Source organism: Mandrillus leucophaeus, unplaced genomic scaffold (assembly GCF_000951045.1).
Source record: "Mandrillus leucophaeus isolate KB7577 unplaced genomic scaffold, Mleu.le_1.0 Scaffold341, whole genome shotgun sequence".
Classification (NCBI taxonomy): domain Eukaryota; kingdom Metazoa; phylum Chordata; class Mammalia; order Primates; family Cercopithecidae; genus Mandrillus; species Mandrillus leucophaeus.
In genome coordinates, this window is record NW_012103599.1 from 273071 (window position 1) to 274832 (window position 1762).

General features: G+C 43.2%; 1 protein-coding gene across 1 annotated transcript in view; it reads left to right on the plus strand.

Moving 5' to 3' along the window:
• INADL (InaD-like (Drosophila)) overlaps positions 1–1762 on the plus strand; it is a 475627-nt gene that overhangs the window by 97461 nt on the left and 376404 nt on the right. The window contains 1 exon segment of the mRNA XM_011988948.1: positions 1558–1692. Coding sequence (XP_011844338.1) covers positions 1558–1692 — 135 coding nt within the window.

Sequence of the window (1762 nt, forward strand, 5' to 3'; positions counted from 1 at the left end):
AGATGGTTGTAGATCCTGAAGTGCTTAGTGGTTAGGAGCACTTAATTTTCAGGAAATTATCCCAGGGCTAGCAGTCTCTTATGCCCGTGTTGAGGTCTTAGTCCGCCAGTCTCCTTGCCACTTCACATTTGTCTGCATGTCTATAGTGAGACAGAAGTGAGCCTCAGATGTTGTCTGAAGGAAGGCCTGTGGCACTCTGGGGACTAAAAGCAGAAGACTGAGGGAGGTGGCAAGTTCAGGGATAGAGGATCACAGAGAAGAGGAAGAGAGCCACGTGGTGGATGCACTGCCACCCTGTGTAGGGTTTTCTCCTTATAAAGTATAGTTCGAGGTAGGTCTGGTATTTTTAGGTATCAGACTGTTGATATAGGAAATGTCAATCATCATGAGTACCATTTACCATATTTCAGATTATAAGGCCACAACGAGAAATCATTAGTCTGTCTTTGAAAGTCAGGGGAATGGAGTTTGGTGAATGCCCTTGATCGTGACGACCAACAAAGATGAGTGCAACTAAGACACTCATCTCTTTACTCGACATTGGCTAGAGTTTCTTAGCCCTTGACTCGTGTCTTAGCCCATATGAATCCGCATAGACTTAGAATGGATAAACGATTGCCTTTCCCAAATCGGAAATGTTTTCACTTAAGTTGGCTAGATGGAAAAGGACATCTTAAATGAGGCACTATTCTTCATGGATTGGTTCAAATAACATTTAACGAGCCCATATTTAGTGCCAGGTACTGTTCCAGGGCTGAGGTTATGGCGATTAAAGGTACAGACTCTGCATTTGGGTAAGGAGTGGAGGAGGGACAATCAAGAAACTAGGAATTCTCAACGTGGTGAAACCTCATCTCTACTGAAAATACAAAAAAATTAGCTGAGCGTGGTGGTGCACGCCTCTAGTCCCAGCTACTTGGGAAGCTGAGGCATGAGAAGTGCTTGAACCCAGGAGGCAGAGGTTGCAGTGAGCTGAGATTGCACCACTGTACTTCTGCACTCTAGCCTAGGCAACAGAGTGAGACTCTGTCTCAAAAACAAAACAAAACAAAACAAAAAAACAAAAAACAAATTCTAAGCCTAATATGTTGTGAGCTGTGATGGAGATGTGCACAGAGTGGTCTTGAACCCCAGATGGAGGCACATGAACTCAGGGCTTCCTGCCATGGCATTTAAGTGTGAGTAGAAGTTAATTAGATAATAAAGGAAAGTTAGGATGTTCTGGGGGATGGGGAGTCCCATAGAAAAGTGAAACACAGCATATATAATGAGGACTACTGGAAGTGTGGACTGCCTGGAGCTTAGAATGGAAAGTAAGACTATATACGTCCGTCTCTTCATTTCCAGGGTATCTGGAAGGAAAAGAGGAGTGAGAACAAGATGACCAATGACTTCATATTTTACCTGAAGCTAATTTTCCCATTATTGTCCTCTTTTAGAATTTTGGTGATCTGATTCAAGAGGTGGGGTTTTTCACTTCAAAATTGCAGTGGATGGAGGATGAATAGCCGGATGTGTCGTTGTCACGTTTGATCATTGCTTTGTGTTTTGCTACAGCTGCTGCCTATTCACACTCTGAGGCTTGGTGTGGAAGTGGATTCCTTTGATGGGCACCATTATATTTCTTCAATTGTTTCTGGTGGTCCTGTTGACACATTGGGTCTCCTACAGCCAGAAGATGAGCTGCTTGAGGTAAAATTTACGGGGAAAGAAAGACACAGGCAGGAATTTTTAAGTTTTAGAAAAATGTGTTCTCATCACA